This window comes from Myripristis murdjan, chromosome 4 (genome assembly GCF_902150065.1).
Source record: "Myripristis murdjan chromosome 4, fMyrMur1.1, whole genome shotgun sequence".
In the NCBI taxonomy this organism is placed as follows: Eukaryota; Metazoa; Chordata; class Actinopteri; order Holocentriformes; family Holocentridae; genus Myripristis; species Myripristis murdjan.
This window is the reverse complement of record NC_043983.1, coordinates 23,281,932-23,299,820: the sequence shown is the minus strand read 5'-3', so window position 1 is coordinate 23,299,820 and position 17,889 is coordinate 23,281,932. Positions and strand designations below refer to the sequence as shown.

At 40.9% G+C, this 17,889-nt stretch overlaps 2 protein-coding genes across 2 annotated transcripts in view; both read left to right on the top strand.

The window, feature by feature from the left end:
* The window catches only part of myo1f (myosin IF), a 21,835-nt gene extending 11,889 nt beyond the window's left edge, over positions 1–9,946 (top strand). Inside the window, exons 10-28 of the mRNA XM_030049063.1 lie at positions 1–170; positions 392–472; positions 629–715; positions 943–1,029; positions 1,361–1,528; positions 2,591–2,676; positions 2,799–2,880; positions 3,014–3,120; positions 3,215–3,313; positions 3,558–3,702; positions 3,896–4,010; positions 4,128–4,297; positions 5,130–5,275; positions 5,610–5,756; positions 7,111–7,259; positions 7,476–7,538; positions 7,908–8,112; positions 8,623–8,783; positions 8,899–9,946. The exon at positions 1–170 is cut by the window's left edge and continues 27 nt beyond it. Coding sequence (XP_029904923.1) covers positions 1–170; positions 392–472; positions 629–715; positions 943–1,029; positions 1,361–1,528; positions 2,591–2,676; positions 2,799–2,880; positions 3,014–3,120; positions 3,215–3,313; positions 3,558–3,702; positions 3,896–4,010; positions 4,128–4,297; positions 5,130–5,275; positions 5,610–5,756; positions 7,111–7,259; positions 7,476–7,538; positions 7,908–8,112; positions 8,623–8,783; positions 8,899–8,975 — 2,345 coding nt within the window. The 3' untranslated portion in view covers positions 8,976–9,946. The remainder of the gene's footprint in view (positions 171–391; positions 473–628; positions 716–942; positions 1,030–1,360; positions 1,529–2,590; positions 2,677–2,798; positions 2,881–3,013; positions 3,121–3,214; positions 3,314–3,557; positions 3,703–3,895; positions 4,011–4,127; positions 4,298–5,129; positions 5,276–5,609; positions 5,757–7,110; positions 7,260–7,475; positions 7,539–7,907; positions 8,113–8,622; positions 8,784–8,898) is intronic.
* A 3,739-nt stretch (positions 9,947–13,685) lies between these two features.
* acer1 (alkaline ceramidase 1) lies at positions 13,686–16,115 on the top strand. The gene is made up of 6 exons (XM_030049124.1): positions 13,686–13,799; positions 14,003–14,117; positions 14,269–14,407; positions 15,336–15,473; positions 15,574–15,711; positions 15,817–16,115. The coding sequence occupies exons 1-6, from the start codon at positions 13,707–13,709 to the stop codon at positions 15,992–15,994; spliced, it is 801 nt and encodes a 266-aa protein (XP_029904984.1). The 5' UTR covers positions 13,686–13,706; the 3' UTR covers positions 15,995–16,115.
* The last annotated feature ends 1,774 nt before the right edge of the window (positions 16,116–17,889 follow it).

The window sequence follows — 17,889 nt, the reverse complement described above, 5'->3', positions numbered from 1 at the left end:
GCATCGACCACAATCGTCTGCAGGACAAGCTGACCAGCCGGAAGATGGACTCAAAGTGGGGAGGGAAGTCCGAGTCCATCAACGTGACGCTGAACCAGGAGCAGGCCACCTACACACGGGACGCCCTGGCCAAGGCCCTCTACGCTCGACTCTTCGACTACCTGGTGGAGGTCCGAACAAGTCTGCTGTTAGAGCGATGCTGCCATAATATGAAGCAACAGAGAGAGATATGATCAATTAGCTTTCTTTGTTTTGTTTTTTTTTCATTAAATGACCCATAGCGTGAAATCTTGGTTTCCTCTGTCACTTTATAACATCATCCATCTGAGAAATGTGTACAACTGGAGATCAGTCCAGTGGTATTTATCATTTCCTCCTGCTCTCTCTCCAGGCCATAAATAAAGCCATCCAGAAACCCTATGAAGAATATAGCATCGGAGTACTTGACATTTATGGCTTTGAGATATTCCAGGTTAGTCGTCTTACAACTCGAACAGTTAATATTTATAGACAGCCATCATTGTAACAGGTGTTCAGTATTACAGGCAGCACTGCAGGCCTGTTTTTTACTGTGTAAACTTGTGTAATAATCTGAAATGGACTCACTGGCTCGTGTTCTCCCTGACAGAAAAATGGCTTTGAGCAGTTCTGCATCAACTTTGTGAACGAGAAGCTGCAGCAAATTTTTATTGAGCTGACACTCAAGGCTGAGCAGGTAAACATAGAACATTTATTGCTCTTTTAACTTGTGTTCCCTCTCCAAATCACTGCACCGAGTGAGTGCAGCTCCTTTTGTTACAGGAAATCATTGCATTATCTAAAAGTAGCAGCAGAAGGCACTGTTGTCCCATTCTTTCTGAATGAGGCTGTAAATATTCAAGCCCAGTTTCTGCAGTTTTCATATAGGCTCCTTTTTTTCCACCTCCTCTCACTTTCTCCCAGGAAGAATATGTTCAGGAGGGTATCAAGTGGACACCCATTGAATACTTCAACAACAAGATTGTGTGTGACCTCATTGAAAATAAACTGGTAAGCTCAAATTTGCATTATCTCGTACAAAGAGCCAAGAATATCATGGATACTTTATTATTGGCACAAACCAGGTAACAAAGATCAGTAGTTGTGTCCGTGTGCTGCTTGTCCTTGATGTCATTTCCTCAAAATGACGTATTGTCGGCGTCCAGCAGAAATATTTTATCTGCACAACATGAATCAGTTCATATTCAGTAGGTTTGTATTAAGCATGAACAAGAAAAAAAATAAATGGGTGTTACAAGTTGTGGGGTTTTGGACACTCATATTCACAGCATCAGTTCCCAATATCACATTAAAATTCACACAAGCTGTACTCTGCCTGCAGAACCCTCCCGGTATAATGAGTGTGCTGGATGATGTGTGTGCCACCATGCATGCCAAGGGAGAGGGGGCAGATGGCACCCTGCTGCAGAAACTGCAGGCTGCCGTGGGAACGCATGAACATTTCAACAGCTGGAACTCAGGCTTTGTCATACACCACTACGCTGGCAAGGTGGGAAACATCGATTCTTCCTCATGCTGAATTGAAAAAACATCACTTAAACTGTCTCTCCTCTGGTGGAAAATACAACCCTGTGGCTAAGAACATGCATTTGAATTAGCTTGAACAGTAGTGTGACTGTATATTATCATATCTTGTTGGCATAAGCCTTGTGTGTCACATCCAAAAGGAAGCTATAGTGCTTGTTGGCATGAATGATGCCTGCTAAAACACATTAAAACACCAGCACTTTTAATTTTGAAGCTCTGTGGTAAATATGACTACTATGTCTCTATTTTAACCTTTTTTTAACCACGTTAGATTCTCTACATTATAAAATCAAATTTTCAAGAGAAACCTGAGCAATATATAAAACAATATATATCTATCTGTATATCTATCTCTATCTTTCTATCGATCTATCTATCTAAATATATATATCAGAAATACGATATTGTCTGCAGTTGCTCAAATTCTCGAGAGACAAATATATATAAGCATCAGCGAAATGATAAGAAATAGAAAAGGAAAATAAGTGTAAAAATTTGCATTAATCCCATGTGCCTTAATCCTATAATAATATTATGACAATGTATACAGAAATAAGAAATTGAGACTATGTAAAAAGAATACCTATATACACCAGGGTATAGCACTATTGAATTATTGTAAAGTCAAGTTATAAAATTGCTGCACCGTTAAATAGTTAAAGAAACAATTAAACAGTAGATACATAGCACATAACAGTTACACCGTATGTTAATTCAGGGTATTTTAGTTAAAAGTTTTATATATAAAAGTTGAGCAAAAATAGGAAGCACTACACTACACTAGGGCTGAATCAAAATCAAAGTCACATTCTGGCCAAGTGCAGTATCCAAATCTCAGGAGCTGCAATTTGAAAAAGGTAAAATGTATGACAAAAATCATTATAAATGAGATACCCTGGCCAATAAAAACTCCAAATGTAAGAAAACATGCAAAAATGATCATTCCATTGTGATTCATATCGCAATGGCAATATCTGTCAAAATAATCAAGATATAGTAGTTCTAATGTTTGGTGTCGTCTCAGGTGTCATATGATGTCATCGGCTTCTGTGAGAGAAACCGGGATGTGCTGTTCCCCGACCTCATTGAGCTCATGCAGAGCAGTGAACAGTGAGTGCCCTGTACCCAAATAACATTCCCACTGACACTATGGCCTGTACACTAGTTATCTTAGTTTATAAAGCCACAGGAAATGCAGTGAAAAGAGTTTAATTCTTCATTTGTTTCTACAGCAACTTCATCCGTAGCTTGTTTCCTGAAAACCTCAACACGGATAAGAAAGGCAGGCCGACCACTGCCAGCTCCAAGATCAAGGTGAGGACTGAGACAAGAGCTACATGTGAAATCTCACAATGTAGTCATGATGTTTCAGTCAATTTCACCTGACAGAGCAAGGAAACAACGTTTTTATCTGTTGCAATACCCTGACAGCACATTCTTCCCACAGAAACAAGCCAATGATTTAGTGAACACCTTGATGAAGTGCACTCCTCACTATATCCGCTGCATCAAACCCAACGAGACCAAGAGGCCCAAGGACTGGGAGGAGAGCAGGTTAGCATCCTCACTGACACACACACACACACACACACTCACACTCACACACACAGTAAACAACTAAACAAGCTGGTGTTTCGACTGTTTCCAGGGTCAAGCATCAGGTAGAATACCTTGGGCTGCGGGAAAACATACGCGTACGAAGAGCCGGCTTTGCCTATCGCAGGATCTTCCACAAGTTCCTGCAGAGGTGAGTTTAACATGTGTGTGTGTGTGTGTGTGTGTGTGTGTGCTTGAGAGTGTGTATGTATGTGCATGTTTTTGTGTGAGTGCAGCTTGTGTTTGTGCGTGGACAGGCCCATGCTGCATGCATCCAGTTCTGCACACTTTGCTCTGTGATCATCCTGAGAAAGGAGCGCAGCATTCTCTTCTGAACATCTTTGTTCTTTGTGTGTGTGTGTGTGTGTGTGTGTGTGTGTGTGTGTTGTATCCAGGTATGCCATTCTGACTGCGGAGACGTGGCCGCATTGGAGGGGTCCAGAGCAGCAGGGGGTCCTTCACCTCCTCCGGTCCGTCAACATGGACAACGATCAGTACCAGATGGGACGCACCAAGGTCTTCGTCAAGAACCCTGAATCGGTACAGAGCGGTTTATATTTGTTTTCATGGATCAATGTGCATTGTAAAGTTTAAGTTCAGATGATTGGTTTGATTCGCTTGAGGTCGGTGTGGGCACCAAACTGATGAAATACTGCTTGAAAGAACCATATGAGGCATCATTCATTCCTGTAAACAACATCTGAGCGTGAGCTACATGCTGTGTGCTCCGTAGCTGTTCCTGCTGGAGGAGATGAGGGAGAGGAAATTTGACACTTTTGCCAGGACAATCCAGAAAGCCTGGAGGAAATACATCGCCCGGAGGAAGTATGAACAGATGAGAGAGGAGGGTGAGTTTTGAGCCCGCTGCAGAAGCATCTCTCTCTACTGTTCATCTTTAATCACACAAATAAAATAAAAACGTCTATTTTATGATACTAATGAGTGTCCACCCTTGCCATGCTCAGCCTCCGACATCCTGTACAACTCCAAGGAGCGGAGGAAGAACAGCATCAACAGGAACTTTGTGGGAGACTACCTGGGCCTGGAGCAGAGGCCGGAGCTGCGACAGTTCCTGGCCAAGAGGGAGCGCGTCGACTTTGCCGACTCGGTCAACAAGTTCGACCGCAGGTTCAAGGTGAAGGTCTTTTGATTCAAAAGGAAGGGATTCAAGCAAAATGCATCTTGAAAGAATCTGTGGCATTGTCCCTCAAAGCAGTGTGTTTTCAAAGTGCGGTCTGAAGACCCCCAGGGGGCCATAATGGGGCTTCTAGGGGGTCCACAGGAAAAAGTCCAGTTTCACTATAGTTCACTTTTTATGGCACAAAAATGTATGAGTCATTATTAAACAATTTGACCAGTTTCAATCTGTGTTCAAGTATGACGTCAAGCATTTACACACAAGACGGACAATATTTTAAAATGTATATTATTTAATTATCATTTGTCAATCATTTATCATTTATCAAATTTGTAATTTTTTGCTAATTTGTTAATTTTTCTTTTTCCCATCTTTTGAAAGCAATCAAGTGATTTTTTTCAGGTTTCAAAAGGCTTAACAGTTTACCGCAACCCAAAATATATTCTTTTCACATCAGGGTCCCTAGGACAAAATCACCTCACATTGTCGTTAGTGCCTGAATGAAACTCAACTTGAACATGTATGTGAAACTGAACATGAAAAAAAGTTTTAAAACCCCTGTCTCAAAGGAATGAAGAACAACTTGTCTTTAATTTGTTGCCTTGCGCAGCTTGACATAAGGGGAAGTTTGCACAGAGTGTGACAAGGGAGATATCAGACCTCAGATTTATCACACAGCTTCTGCTATGACCATTGACTTACTGAACTGTTTTTTGTGGAATACATCTGCAAAAGTTCACACCACCCCTCTTCTGCAAAGTTGCCCATTCTTCCTCTTCTTTCTTGCATTGCTAACCCCTCTCGCTTCCTTCCCTTTTCCCCTGCCCAGTCTATTAAGAGGGACCTGATCCTGACCCCTAAGGGTATCTATCTGATTGGCCGAGAGAAGGTGAAGAAGGGACCCGAGAAAGGACAAATAAAAGAAGTGCTGAAACGAAAGCTGGATTTTGGAAATATCAGTGGAGTTTCTCTGAGGTATGGAAAATCCGTGGTTTCCAGTTTACAAGATATTCACATAGTCAGTGGTTCAGTTGTGGTTGATGGTTTGGTCAAAAAATAAGAAGTGTCTGGTCAGTCGCTAAACCAATTCATCAAAATAGTCTGACCTTTGACAGTAAAAACAGAAAATAATCTGAGATCTCACAGAATAAGTGTTTCTCTTTTTTTCCATTATCAACTCTTCAACATCTAGATATTCTGAGAACCAGTTTCACTCACATGAATTCAGTGTAATGATCATTTAAAATGATTTTCCAACAGTCTGGTGTTTGATTATACTTACATTAAGCATGTCTGTTTCTACCCTCAGCACGAGGCAGGATGATTTCTTCATCTTGCACGAGTCCCAGTATGACAGTCTGCTGGAGTCCACCTTCAAGACAGAGTTCCTGAGTTTGCTCTGTAAACGCTACGAGGAGGTGACCAAGAGGAAACTGACTCTCTCCTTCAACGACAGGCAGGAGAACACACTCACATGCACATATTTGCATAAAAACTAGTACAATACTTGCATAAAATCAGTATTAGAAATTTACTCATATCCAATATGCCAATATTTTCCAACTCTTTTGGCCAGCTGCCGATGTCAGAACCGAAATATGCACATATTATTTCCATCTAATTGCAAGTCTCTCCTGTAGTGGAATTAACATTTTATTGTTCTTACTCTTATTGTGATGGCCCACTGGCAAATGCAGACAGAAAATACAGTGCTTTTCAAAATGTACACGCTCATTGGGCAAAATTAGAAAACTACATCGACTTAGATTATGTAAAACATGCCATGTTTCTTATTATATAACATTTTCAGCCACAACCAGGGCAAATTTGACTCATGTCACATATCTGTCATATAGGCAGAAATTTTCATGTTGGCATGAGGTCAGTATTTCATTTTAAATCCTGTATTGGGCGACACCGATGATGTGCGGATATTATTGTACATTCCTAGTCCATACAAACGCACACACTAACACATCTGTGAAAACTAGCGGAAAGTAGTCAGATCCTTCACTGAAATGAAAAGAGGTGCGTGATGTTAAAATACTCTTAAAAATAGAAGTCCTGAACTCAAAATGTTGCTTAGGTAAAAGTATTAGCAGCAATTAAGTAAGAAAAGTAAATATAGTCATTGGAAGAACTTTGAGAGGATTAAATTATTGATCTATTAACTGATAAGAAGTATTTTAATGTCATCAGTTTAACCCTATAAAGCCATTTGTATCATATATGATACACATTTTCAATTCCATTTTTCGTTTTCAGTTTAATCAATACTTGACCAAAATACTGTTGTATACCTTAGAACACTTCCCCTGTTCACTCTGGACCATACCATTGGCACTTCAAGTACATATCATATATCATACACCAGAAAGGTCGTGTAATAACATATTGTTATATATATATATATATATATATATATATATATATATATATATATATATATATATATATATATATATATATATATATATTGTTATAGGACTAAATAAAGGGTTCAATTTCAAAAAATTGAAATTTTCTGCCAATTCTTTCATAGTTCAGGCTTTATAGGGTTAACTTCTTCATATCCTGTTGGCTAGTTTACACTCTAACACTGTGTCAAATTTTATGGTTTGCATGATTTTATGGTTTAAAAGCTTATTGTGCAGCCGGCAGATAAATGTAGTGCAGTAAACATATCAAGTCCTGTAAAATGGAAGAGGTGCCCATACCTCAAAACTGTACCAAAACTGTAACTGTGTCTGAGAAAATGTTAGTTGCTGTCGACCTGTGATAATAACAGTATGTGACTTCTTCTCTCCTAGACTGGAGTTCAGAGTGAAGAAGGAGGGCTGGGGTGGCGGAGGCTCCAGGGTGGTCACTTTCCAGAGGGGACAAGGAGACCTGGCTCAGGTCAAACCCGGAGGGAAGACCCTCACCATCACAATTGGGGATGGTCTGCCCAAAACTTCCAGTGAGTTAAAAGAAAGTCTGAAGTTTTAAAGCCTTGATGCATCGCAGTCATTTCACATGAACTGTCTTAACAGTTCCTCTTTGAAGCAGAAATACAGCATGTGTGTAAAAAGTTAACTGCCTGTTTCTTGATTTTATTCCGTCTGCCACCTGTTACCATAGACTGTAAACAGTTTTTATAGCACCTCAGCATTTAACTGGATATTTATTTCATCAGAGCCAACCAGGAAGGGTGCTCCACAGTCTCGTGGAGGAGGGAGAAATTTCCAAACCAACAGAGGTAAACTCACTGTTCTCTTATACTTTTGTAGCACTTGGCTTGATAAATACCATGGAAGGGAAGGTTGCACCTCAACAGTATGATTCTCAATGTGCTAAACCCCAAATCCAATGTGTATATTCAAAAAAGGTGAAAAGGTAGCACATCCCAAATTTTCAAGTCAAGGAGGACAAAATATTCACATATTCACCTGTGATGTTAGCCAGATAAACAGGTGAAATGTGAGTATTTTATCCTGACATTTGCTTATCCTTCCTTGACTTGAAAATTTAGGATGTGACACCTTTTCACATTTCTTGAATACGCCTGCTGTTTGGGTATTGTAAGCTCTTAGTCCTCCACTGTTATTCTACCTTCCCCTCTCCCCAGGCAACCAGAACGGAGCAGCCCAGTTTCCCAGAGGACGAGCCCCTCATGCACCGTCAGACATCACATACAGCACCCCGCAGAGACAGCCACCTAGCACAGCCCTGCCCAAACTGGGCTCCCAGAGGGCCAACCGAGCCCCAGCTCCGATCCACCAGCAGCAGGGGAACTTGGACTTCCTCAATGTGCCTGACGAGGGCATGTCAGGGTAAGGGAGAATAGCCCTAAAGAAGGGTGGAAGGAAGGAAGGAAGGAATGAAGGAATGAAGGAAAGCAAAGAATGTGAGGGTGGGACAGACTCACTCCCTACAAAAGATGCATACAACAACGAATTAATGAGTCATGAAGGCAGGGAAAGGTGAGGAACGCCACTCCCTGCATAATGCATGAACGAAAAACAAAACAGACGAATCTGAAAGAATTAATCTGTCAATCAATCAGTCAGTGATCGTGGTATGCCATGGTGAGAGGGATCAACCTGTTTAATCTAACAGGCTTGCACACTGAATCCAACCAATGCTTATTTGCATTATCCATGACATCTGCATGTGTTCTGCCTTTTGCACAGAAGGAAATCAGAAACATGGGGTGCACTGAGAGACTGAAAGACACCATAAAGCCAAAAATAAATTATATCTATCCAATACATGTATTTTGAAAGTTCTCTCTCTGCTTCAACTTTTGTCATCCTCACCTCACCTCCTTCTCTTCCTCATAGGAAACAGAGGAAAAGGAGCATCAGTCAGCGGCCTCCCCCTGTTCCTAAACCCCAGCCCCGCCCTCAGGGGCCCCGCTGCCGGGCGCTGTATCAGTATGTCGGCCAGGACACTGACGAGATCAGCTTCGACGCCAACGATGTCATCGACCTGCTCCGTGAAGGTACGTGGGTGCCGGGAGAGCAAGGTGTTGTTTTTGTGTTGTTTTCATATCTGTGTGGTAGTAAAGTGGGCTTGCACTGCTTAATGCTGTTTCTCTCTGCTGTTTTCCCATGAAGATCCATCCGGATGGTGGACAGGACGGATTCGAGGGAGGGAGGGTCTCTTTCCTGGAAACTACGTGGAGAAGATTTGACCAGGACTTCACCAGCACCGGGCCGGAGAGACTGAATCAAAGATAGGATCATGTGGGATGCAGAAATAGGAAGTATTCAGGGCAGATAACTGTTCTCAATTCACTGGCGCAGGGTCAGCTGTGAACTAATCTCATTAAGTGAATATCTGCCAAAGCATGTGCAGTTGGTTGGAAACAACACATGCAGGGCTGTTCTCTGAATTGTACACGATTACATGGTAGCTCTACATCCAAAAACGCTATGAAAAGAAGTTGCTGAGGGCTTGATGTTGCTGACATTTGAGACACAGGTAACTTGTTCGGCAACATACTGTATGAGCAGAGGAGAGGATACGTTGCTGTGTTGGTCGTGAGCGTTAAAAAAAGATATCCTCTGCAGAACGCTGCTCAGGTTTCATGTCTGTTGTTCTCTCAGTCTGTCCTGCTCTGAGTGACCCAGCGACAAGATCTTTGACACCTCCCTGCTCGCAAAACACCTTGCTTTAAACCATTGGCTCACTGAACTCAAACTCAGCTTGTGTTACAGCCGTAACAACAGACTGACCTTATACGTTTTCTTGTGTTTACAGTATGTGGAATATGCAAAAAGACAAAAGTGTTAAGGAAAAAAATGGAAATGTGTAGCTCACCAAGACCTATTTCACATGAAAACCATAAACAAGTATTGTACTTTTGTTCTCATTTGAAACAAAAAACATCCTGTATTCATGTTCTTGTGATCATTTTTTATTCCTTCCAAATATTTTAATCTCACCAAATGAAGGCCATTATGTTTGTTTGTTTGTTTTTTTCAATGACTTTTACACTGGAATGGGTTTTTATGGTAGTTTGTTAAAAAATAAATCATTTGAATAGTGTTAATGTCTGCCATTTTTTATTCTTTTTTTAATCTCTGGTTGATTTTGTAAAATAATGTGATTCTCTTGCAATCAGCCAATCAATGTAATATGTTTTTTTAATGAATAACAAGAGAAATAAAGTGTCTCATCATCCTGTGTTGACATGAAAAATAGTTTTGTTGTTTTTATAATGTTGGACAGATAGCAAGTGACAGATCAGCAGAGAGAAAAACGAATTGCTTCTCTTCCCAGTTTATGAGGAGGTTTCATTAACAAGACCTGGTGTGAATGCAGATTAACTGTTTTGTTTGAAAGACTGAAGAATTTACATTACATTTGTTAAGCAATATGTAACTAACAGCCAGTTGACACAAAAAAGTAACTAGCCAACAAGCTGTGGGACCTGCACACATAACACTGGGATCACTGGGAAACAGGATCCCTTCATTTAATGGGACCTGGATAAAAATAAGGAGCTCTGTGTGAGAAAAGTTGAGTTTCTGAGCAATACGCCTTAATTTGAGTTTTGAAATTCAGAGGTCAACAGGAGAATAAATTCAGGGGGTCTGTGCACGGATTAATGCATGTTGAGGCGTATCATCTCAGTTATCTAGTGAATTTAAAGTAGAATTTAGGGGCAAGATCTTGAAATTAAGGACTCGTTAAGAAGTATGTCATATGTTCAAGGGAAATGTAAGGTAAAATGTGCACATATTAAGGCACATTTTGACTGTTTTGTGTCACATAGTCGGTGCTGTTTAATTGCATAGAATATGTAAGACACACAGTATGTTGCTGTCTCCACAAGCGAAGCCTTGTTGGAGACCTTGCCTGCAGTAATTGGCGCTCCACACCTGGCTGTTTCTGCTTATTTGGGTCCTTGAGAGCTGATTTTTTTCCATATCTGGCCTGAGGCAGAACTCCACATTGTGCAGTAAGTATATACTCCTGTGTATGTGTGTGTGTGTGTGTGTGTGTGTGTGTGTGTGTGTAGGGTGTGTGTGTGTGCGAGTATGGATCAGGATCACAAGCAGGACATGAGGAGAAGCTGCATAGAATATAACTACATGTAAATATAACCAGAGCTAGTTTCTATGATATACACAGTGATGCAGTAAAAATGTTGCTTAATAATGAAAAAATAATATGAATATTTTGTTGATCCATTTTTTCTTCTCCACCAAATCCTGGGTGTCAGGTTGTTCCTGCTCGGCACTGATCTGTCAGCTTCTTTGGAATGAAGTGCATCCAGGCCTAATTTTTTTCTCTTAGGGAGGAATGGATGGCAGTGACGTGATTCAACATGAGACAGAGCTGGCTGCCTGTCTCCCTGCCTGCTTGCCTGTCTGTCTGCTTGTCTGTCTGTCTGTCTGTCTGCTGTCTGTTACCCAGCGCCCTGACAGGTTTATTACAGTCACTGATTGTAGAGGGAAAATGAGAAAAACAGGTTCTGAGATTGGAAACCTAGTTTCAGGTACAAGAGGTCATTGTCATTGTGTGTGTGTGTGTGTGTGTGTGTGTGTGTGTGTGTGTGTGTGTGTGTACTGGAAAGTTTGCATTCAAAATGATGACACCTAAAATGATTAGTACCTGCGTTTTTATGCATATTTTATATTGTGGCATCATTCCATTACTCTTAGTAGAAACCATGAGGCCAACCACAGAAATAAACTACCTATAGGAGTATTACGAGGGATATGAGATGAAAATAAAACTAAACAACGCTTAAAATAAAATCCATGGAGCCACAACGCTTTTAAGCAGTAGGCCTCCCAACTCCAAATGTATTGATCAAAAAGCAATAAGCTACTGTATTAATATTGAATCGTTTTTAGTCAGACCTATCGATTGCTCAAAGTGAAGCCTATAGCCTCACTTTACATAACCCGATGATCTACGTGTATCTCTCTCTCACTCTCTCCCTCTACCTTAAACAAAACAAACTATTTTGAAGGTGATATTGATTATCGCTGTTACTCTGTGACTCTCTCGTGCTGGCTTGGAGCCATGCAAATTTCTGGATCACACGGAGAAACACACAGCTTGCCAACAGCTTCCAGTGGGGTGCTGTCCTGTCGGCTCATTATACAGTAACCTTCCTGTTGTTGTACAGGGAAATCAAAGTCGTGCTGCTGGCTATGGTCAGTTTTATTGGTGATCAATTTGTGCTGCTGATGGCTGCAGCGTCTCTATAGGATGACTTACAATGCATCTGTGCCACTCAATAGCGACCTCGTAAAGCTTTATGGCGCTTTTTCCATCCCCTGTGTTATCGTCCTAATAATCTCATAATAAATTTGTATGGTATCAGTGCTACCGTTTATGGGAGGAACAGTACTAGACTGTCAGATTTAACGAGCGGTGCCCCGGGCAGGTGAAATCACTCCGGCTGGTGATGTCAGAGCGTCAGGCTGGACCAGTGCAACAGGATCGGGAGCGTTTACGTGCGCTCCTCCCCTTTAAATCCACCTGTTGTTCCACCTGGAGCGCATCAGCACTCCAGGACTGTCGGCCGGGACAGCAGCAGCATCGGAGGTAAGATCCCTCCCTTAACCCACTCACCCTAATCCCACCTCATTTTGACACACCTACAGTTTCATAGCCTACGTTATTTATTTATTTTTTTTTGTCATTTAGAGAATTATTTCTTTTTCTGTGTACGATTGGAAGAAGCGCTCCCTGACTCAAAATCACAGTTCCAGGCTATAATATTCTTATTTCGAGGCTACTTATAGGCCCGTTTTTATAGTTGCCCATTGTATTTTATCTGCTATACTTGTATCATAGTAATAATCCTATACACTGACTATATTATAACCTAATGAATGTGTGATATTCACGAGAGATTACCTTATTATTCTTCATGGTGCATCTTTTTAAGTGGCTCATAGTTTTGCTGTGCTATTTGTAACATCACTATAACATTTACTGTAGCCCAGCACTTCTATGGTTCATTTTCATAAGCGGGATGTGGCTTGTCTAAGGTGTTAAGGTGAAACTCATCAGATGGCGCCATCACTTGAAATCATAAGTTCAGTTGATATTAGTAAATTCATAAATTGTTAATCCATCCCCGTTGTGTGCGGTGAAGCGCCTTTGGCCAGGTTTATTGTGTTGACTTACGGCTCTAAAGGTTTTTCTGTGGAACCTGCAGTGTTGTGAGTTTTCCATAGAGACTATATGCAGTGTGTAAATATGGCGCACAAAGGGCTGTAAAACCATTAACCACCAGGTGACCGGGTGAAAAGGCACTCATCAAGCTCTCCGTCACTCCCCTCTTTGTTTCATTCACTCTTTATAGGGCTTATAAATGAAAATACTCAGGTCATTCTTATCCATGTGGAGACCAAGCAAAATTAATAAAAAGAAACTATTGTGGTCCCCATCTGTATGTGGCATTAACCTTCTTAAATACTGTATGTTAAAATGAATATCTTGGATGTATTAAGAGAAGACACTGAGGCACATTTGAATACTAGTGTAGATGCCAGTCGGAGAGACTGGAGACTGATTTCCATAAACAGCCTGTTCAAACACAGTTCTGGTCCTCCTGGACATTTGCTCATCTCTTCTTTTCTGCTATAGGAGGGGAACCAACACCTTCGCATTTCACCATTTCACCCAAAGTTTCTCTCTCTCTCTCTCTCTCTCTCTCTCTCTCTCTCTCTCTCTCTCTCTCTCTCTCTCTCTCTCTCTCTCTCTCTGTGTGTGTGTGTGTGTGTGTGTGTGTTGTCTGCTATGACTGATTAGTATAGGCACTACAGTCTTTTTTTCCACGAACCCAACATGTCACCCTCAATGATTTATTGTGTAACTATATATTAATCCGTTAGTAATCTGCTCCCCTCTCTGTCTCTCTCTCCCTCTTTCATCTTTCTACTCCAGGGAAAGGATGGCAGGAGTTTTCTCCTATGAGAGTTCAGAGCTAGACTGGTGTGAAGACAACTACAAGCACTCTGAACATGTAGTGGAGTATTTTAACACAGTAAGCTTGTTTTTCCCTAGTATTTATGTCAAAACAAAACAGCATTTTCCCAGAATGATGACTACAACCATACAGCTATTAAGAGACAACACGTCACAAAAACGACACAAAAAGTCAAGTTTGTGAATGATAGATTATAATTATTTATCATTTAATTAAAAATCGTGTGATTGAGTGAGTGATTGACTGTATTTCCCGTACAGATGAGCAGCTTGTTTTTCTTCGTCATATCTCCCATCATGCTCTACCTGCTGCACCCCTATGCTAGAGAGAGGAACCTGGCAATCCATCTGGTGTGGATCATGATGATATTTGTAGGTCAGTCTTTCTTTCTTTCTTTCTTTCTTTCTTTCTTTCTTTCTTTCTCTATATATTTCATGCTTCTCTCCCTGTTTCTCACTCTCCCTTCTTTAGATTTTTTATTTTTTTTATGTTAGGAGTAAAATGTATGTGTTCTCCCTCTCTGCAGGTCTGTTCTCAGCCTACTTCCACATGACCCTCAGTTTCATGGGTCAGATGCTGGACGAGCTGTCGATCCTCTGGGTTCTGGCAGTGGGATACGCCCTCTGGTTTCCCCGCAAGCTCTTCCCTTCCTTTGTCAAGGACAGGTAGGCTGGCCTTGAAAGTGCTGATGTCTGTATCTTAGGAGTGTGAATCTTTGCCTCAATAGAGACATAATTTAATTCTTGAGTCATTAGCTGGCGATTTGACGAACAAAGACATCTTTTTCTAGAACAATTTTAGTTGGTAAAGTAAAATTTGAGTCAGCAATTTAGCAATTCACTTCAATACCTGTCTGTCTGTCTTTGTCTATCCATGGCTATACTTTTTCTTCTGAAATTAAAAAAACAGAATTTCTTAATGATTATTTAACTTTTAAACACTTTTTTGTTTTGAAGAACCATGAATGGTTTTATTTAAAGCATTGCATATCAATTCAATCTGAAGTGAAAGGAAGTCATTCTGCGTATTTGTCTTAGGTGATCAGCAGAATTTATAATTGCTGCGTCAGTGCAACGAGTGAATCGTTAAATTCCTAGCACATCTCCATGCATCAGAGCCCTTCTCTAAGGTCCTATCATCTATCGTCTTTCCTCCCCAAATGGCACTTCACACCTGCATGCATCTCAAAAGACACCTTAAAAATGCATGTGTATATATTCACACACCCTATTGCGTAATCCTTTAATAAGACAATAAACAATGACTGTCTTTTTCCAAGACACACCACTCTGAAACTTAAGCCATGCAGGCCCATTTGCCCACAGTTGTCTTCACAAAGACACGGAGGAGCTGCTGTCTTCACCTGCAGGTGACAGAGAGGAGCTCCATGGAACCCCCGTGTAAATGTTTAACCACAGGGCGGGAAAAAGATTAATGAAATTTTGATGAGCACGTGAAAGGAATTCCACAGCCTAAAGAATGACGTCCTCATCAAATAATCTCACATCAATATCCCAATTTTTCAAGTGCATGCTCCTAACCTTTTACCTGGCACCATCCATCCATACATCTCTCTTTCTCTCCCAACCACAGGGCTACTTTCTCAAGGCTAGTCCTGGCCATTACCATCATCAGCACTTTGACGTCATTTGTCAAACCTACCGTCAACGCCTACGCTCTGAACTGCTTCGGCCTGCACCTGCTTTACACGCTGCTTGTTGAGATGAGATGGTATGGAAAGCTCGACACTTCTGATGTCTCGTTTTTAATGACACATCAGTCCAGTGGCTGCTATAGGTCTAAAGACTAATTATCTGTCTCTCTTTCTCAGCTGCACTGACAGGAAGGCTCTGCGACTGGCCAAGCTGTCAGTGGGTCTGTGGGTGCTGGCCATCTCCTGCTGGATAAGTGACCGTTTTGCTTGCAGTTTCTGGCAGAAACTCAACTTCTGCTACCTGCATGGTTTCTGGTAAGTCTCGACTTGAATCAGTTTTCTTTTTGTCTCCTTTCCTTTCCCCTCCTCTCCTCTCATAAACCTGCAATCTATATTTACCTCATTTTTATATTCCCCCAGGCACATCCTGATTGTGATAGCTGTGGCTTATGGCAGTACCCTCATAGCTTACCTGGATGCCAACAATGAGATCCCCTATTCACTACCTGGACTTCAGTACTGGCCATGTGAAAAATGGGCAGTCGGACTGCCTCACATTGTCCTGAAAGGCACTACCAAGACACGGAAACGATGCTGAACGGGTTATGGAAATGTTTAACTTTGGTAGAACATTTCCACTAATTAGTACATTCAGCAGTAAGGGAGTTCATGCATGATCAGTCACCAAAATGATCTCCTCCAGGGACCCTGATACTCAACAACAGCTTCTTCCCCCCAAAACTGAAAACGTATATAATCTTAGAGTCATACTTTTAGCACTTTGGCAAATGGGGAGCTTAAGATTTAGATAATGTTAATACAGTCTCTGCTCTGGATCCAGTTGCTGACACTGAGAAAAAGAATCAGTATCAATATATCCTGATGACAGATAATGTTTAGGGTTGACCGTTCCATACTGGAATCGTTTCAGGGGTTTGGTGAAGTTTCAGTGAGACGTTTTGGGTTTCAAGATGGGTTTAGATGGTGGCAGTGTTTGTAGGCATCTTTAACGACTATAAAAATGAACAAAATAATGTGTTTTCAAGAGTGTGTGTATATTTGTGTGTGGACGTGTGTGTGTGTGTGTGTGTGTGTGTGTAAGGGATTTTTTTTTTTATCTCACTAAACAATGCCTACTGCTCCTTGTCAAGACATAAATGCACACCTGACCGTGCAGAGCAAGTATCTATGTTTTCGTTTGATGAAGTTGCTGTTTTCTTAAGAGCAGCACTGAGAAGCACTGACATTCTTCGACACAGCATCTTTTTGAGAGAAGCACTACATTTCTTATGTTTACACGTAATTATTTATTAATATACCTCAAACATGCGGAACTGAGTTTCACAGTCATACGCCCTTGTATCGGAGCCAAAACGCCAATGGGGCACTTGAACCAAAGGCTGGAGACAAACTTTTTCCAATCTCTCCACAGAAAATTACATTCCTGGGTGCAGAAACATGTTATGGTTGAATGTACTGTATGTAAATTTCAATTGATGTTGCTCTGAAATAAATAAATTTGTACCATTTCAGTAACAGATATCAGTGCCTTCAATATTGGGAAACTGTCTGGTGTCTTTCCCTGTTATTAATCCTGTTTTCTCTCTCCTCAGCGTGACTGTGGGGTGTTTGTGTTTAGACTGGGCCAGCTATTGTATGGGTAACCATTCCACTACAATCACTGCAAGTCTATTTATTTTGTGTGGACGGCTCAAATTCATCACTGAACCGTCCAAAGCCCTTTTGTTCAAAAACCTCTTGCCTTCGGTGATGTTTTGAGAAAATTCAGGTACATTGTGCCTCCATTCACATGATCTTTCCTGAAGGATACAATAGAAACTACAATAGATCCTTTACACAAAGAAATTCACATGCATTCTCTGCACTTGCAGCTGCAACACTGACCTCTTGTGGGCTCGTGAGAATATTCAAAATTATTCATTGGCAGCCAGTGATTTTCAAAATTAAATGTTTTGATATTAACAGATGACAGCCAGATGACATGCTGGGAGCCAGATAACAAATTGATTCAAATAAAATGTCGGCAATTAATTTCAAAACAGACGATGGAATACAACTTCTGTGGTGTAATTGTAACTGTATGGTGCATCTGGGAATTTGCCGTCTAGACACACTGAAGTAAATTATGGAGAGAGACTGGTCTGTCTCTACCGACTCGCTGATTCATTTAGTACATATGTTTCATAGCCATCATTTATCCAAATTTTTCTTCAGGTTTGATTGAATACCCTTAGAGGTATGCTACACAATTACCGTCAGTACTTACCATGGAAGAATACTGATGTTAATCTATTGAACATTTCTGCTTCTTGTCTTTTTTAATACTTTGCATTAGTTCATGCATTTATTGTAAACTAATGCAACATAGCTCCACCTATGCGTACTGTGAAGGACAAGGCTTCATTTTGTATTTCCCTCTCCCCCCTGCACATTGAAAAGGAGGATTTAAAGGTTGATGTCTCAATAGATATA

What these genes read in the sequence shown, in the direction of transcription:
- acer1 (XM_030049124.1), top strand. Translation starts at nt 13,707, where the DNA reads ATGGCAGGAGTTTTCTCCTATGAGAGTTCAGAGCTAGACTGGTGTGAA. An exon ending in TAGTGGAGTATTTTAACACA is followed by an intron (nt 13,800 to 14,002) that starts GTAAGCTTGTTT and finishes TTTCCCGTACAG; the next exon opens with ATGAGCAGCTTGTTTTTCTT. An exon ending in CTGCTTGTTGAGATGAGATG is followed by an intron (nt 15,474 to 15,573) that starts GTATGGAAAGCT and finishes TCTCTTTCTCAG; the next exon opens with CTGCACTGACAGGAAGGCTC.